The 3,069-nt window shown below is 57.1% G+C and overlaps 1 protein-coding gene across 1 annotated transcript; it reads right to left on the bottom strand.

The window, feature by feature from the left end:
- Positions 1-930: 930 nt before the first annotated feature.
- On the bottom strand, positions 931-2,543 carry LOC144252750 (ankyrin repeat domain-containing protein SOWAHA-like). The gene is given in 2 exon segments (XM_077794869.1): positions 931-1,316; positions 1,319-2,543. Coding segments are annotated over 2 exon segments (1,611 nt in total).
- Between the last annotated feature and the right edge of the window lie 526 nt (positions 2,544-3,069).

The following is a 3,069-nucleotide window of genomic DNA, read 5'->3' as shown; positions in this document are numbered from 1 at the left end:
TTAGCAAGGTGTGAAAATCACAGATTCAGAAATGTGGCACTAAGGCATAATTCACAAAGAGATCACAATTTAAGAAAACTAAATATTCATGCCAAATCAGAATAGCCACCTGTGAGTGCCAAACATACATTTACATTTCACCATAACTATTCCCAAAATGTCTCTTTTCTATCTTTGTTAAATCATGTTTACTCCCAAGATGCACTTGTTTCTTAATATTTAGCATTCACAGTACAACTGCAATTAGTTACATTCATATGGGTCACAATAGTTATTCTGTGTTCAAGACTCCCCAGAATCATGATTGACTAAAATGAGGTAGATGAACTTTTAAGAGTTTTCTTGGTTGGGACTAATTTCCTTTAGATCTTGAGCATTCTATTTGTTTTAAAATGGAATTCCAAAATATTTAGCAAAAGATTGAAAATGTCTGAGCTCTTTGCCTAAAAACGGAAAAATATAGTTTTAAAAGGTTATTATGAAAGTTGCTTTACCTCATTGCAATTTAAAAACAGAATAAAAGCATCAAATTACAAAACCACTCCATATCTTAAAGTTGACAAATAACCCAAAATCTTTGAACATTCAAAGAGACCCTTGCTCTAGTTCTGGCTTGGGAGTGTGTAGACTCAGAGGCATCTGGTTAGCTCATTCAGGGGCCAGACCAGCTGCTGCCCCTTAACCTTTGACCCTAAATTTTAAGTCTCCTCCAGAGTTCAGGACTGAAGGCTGGTTTCTTCATAGGAGCCTTTCACTGAGATCTCAGTCAGACAGATCAGGTTTCAAACAGAGGCTGGAAGTGCAGGCCCATAAGGATAAAACAGGCTGCAGTGGACAAAGTTGGAAACAAGTGTTGAGCCCCATTCTTGGGCAGACTTAGGCTATGAGGCGAGCCCAGATAGACCAACCAGGCCATAGCCCCATGGATCTTCAGGTTGCCGGGGGCAGACTGGGCACCAAACCAGCTAAAGGCCCCGGTGCAGGTGGACGAGAGACTTCTGAGAAGGCTGGCAGGCCACCACGGATCTTTGTCTTTTTACGCGGAGCCATGGGCGAGGCGCCCAAGAACTTGCTGAAAGAGCTCCACTTCTTCAAGCCACGGGCCAGGTCCTGGAGCATCAGGTCGCCGGCCAGGACACCCAGAAATGCGCTGGTGGTGGAACTGAGAATCGTGGCGGCCACTTGCACTGGATGCCGGGTAGCAAGGCTACCACTTCCACCACTGGTAGCATCTGGCTCCGTCGCTCCGCGCCGGCCTGGGTCACCAAGCAGGCGTCGCACCGCATAAGAGGAGCCAGGACGCAGATACTGGTAGCTCGACGTCCGCTGTGGTCACGGACATGCACTTGAGCACCCAGACGCACCACCAACAGCACAGCGGCGTCCTCCACCAGCTGCAGCGCCATCTCACGGTCGCCGCTCTTGGCCGCCCAATGGAGGGCGGTGAAGCCAGATATAAAGTCGCGCTTGGCAGCTAGGCCGCGGTCCCGCAGCAGCAGCCCGTGAAGCTGGTGGGTCCAGCGGCCAGTGGCCATCCGCACTAGCCACTCGTGCTCAGTAGGCTCCAGGGGCACGGCGGACGGCGGCGGCGCGGTGGGCATCTCCTCAGTGTCGGGGCTCAGCAGACGCGGGCCACTGCGCGACAGGCGCCCTAGGTGCGCGGAACGACCGGGGCCCAAGTGGAGGCCCAGGCCCGACTCCTCAACTGAGAGCCGCCTCAGGAGCAGCGGGGAGCTCCGTGGGCTGGGCTCCTCCGACAGCTGCCGGCGCAGGCCTTGCTCCTCTGCTCGGACCCGGAGGGTGGCGGGGCCCAGGACGCAGCGTACCGGCAGCATGCAGGGCTTCGGAGGCGGCGCTCGCGGAGCGGGTGGCGGCGGCCCTTTCGCGGTCCTGGGTCCAGGTTCCAAGTCTGGTGGCTCTGCGCCAGGAGAGGTTTCCTCCGACGGCGTGCTAACCGGCGAGGCCACCTCCGCGGAGGATCCCTCTGAGGACAGAGCTAGCTCAAAGGCTGGAACCTGGGGATCCGCGGGATCCTCGGGGTGCTGGGCCGAGCCTAACAATGGCACCCCAGTGGGCTGGGTGGGTTCAGAGGCCAGATCCCCAGGGGTGTCCTGCAGCTCTGATGGCGGGGACGGGTCCTCCGGTGATTCTATGGACGGCTGCGCGGAGGCCGAGAGAGCAGCTCCCGGGCCAGAGTTTTCCCCTAGCGAGACGGAAGTGGCCCTCGACGGCGGGGTCGGTGCCCTAGGGATGCAGGGGGCCAGGGGCTCTGGTCCCACCGAGGGCTGAGGCTTCTTCCTCAGCACCACGAACTTGACGCCGTCCAGCTCCTTCACCACCGCCACGTCGTTGACAAATTGCTTGAAGCGGTCCCTGCGGGCTGCGCGGCCGCGCGGGTCGCCAGCATCCAGCAGCGACTTGAAGCGGCTCAGCAGCTCCGAGTTGCGCACCTTCCCGCCGCGCTCCTGCAGGAAGCCCAGCACTGCCGCCTGGCTCACCCCGGCAGCGGCGGCCGCAGCGGCAGCGGCAGCGGCCAGCGCCATGGTCCGGCCCAGCGGCGGAGGGAAGGTGCGGCAGCCGCCTCCCCCGGGTCCCGGGTCCCCGCTGCGGGGCAGGTGGACGCCGCGGCGCTTCCCGGGACACGCGGGATCCGGGTTTCCGGGAGTGAAGTCCGACGCGGCTGGCTCACCTGGTGATTGTCCCCGAAGAAGGAGCTCGGTCAAGCCTGCGCCGTGGGGTCAGGCTGTCTCCCGGCCAAGGGCACAGGGGGCCGCGGCGAGGGGGCCCCGCCAGCGCCCCGCCGGGTCCCCCTTTCCTCTGCCTTTTTAAAGTATTACTTTTTTAAAAAAATTGTTTTTATTTTCAGGTAGTCCCATGTTGACTAAAAAGAAACAAGGAAAGGGTCACTTGGCCTAGGAAAGAAAGGGTGTTGGACTTTTGTACTATGAAGTGGCTATGATTTATTTGTGAGTTCCTAAAAAAACGACAATAACCCTAGCTTATAAAAGAAGTTATGTCTCTTTCCTAGTCATTTTAGCCAGAGGTATTACCCCACGGTGTCAGAAACCC

Source organism: Urocitellus parryii, unplaced genomic scaffold, assembly GCF_045843805.1.
Source record: "Urocitellus parryii isolate mUroPar1 unplaced genomic scaffold, mUroPar1.hap1 Scaffold_556, whole genome shotgun sequence".
NCBI classification, from domain to species: domain Eukaryota; kingdom Metazoa; phylum Chordata; class Mammalia; order Rodentia; family Sciuridae; genus Urocitellus; species Urocitellus parryii.
This window is presented reverse-complemented; position numbering and strand designations above follow the sequence as displayed.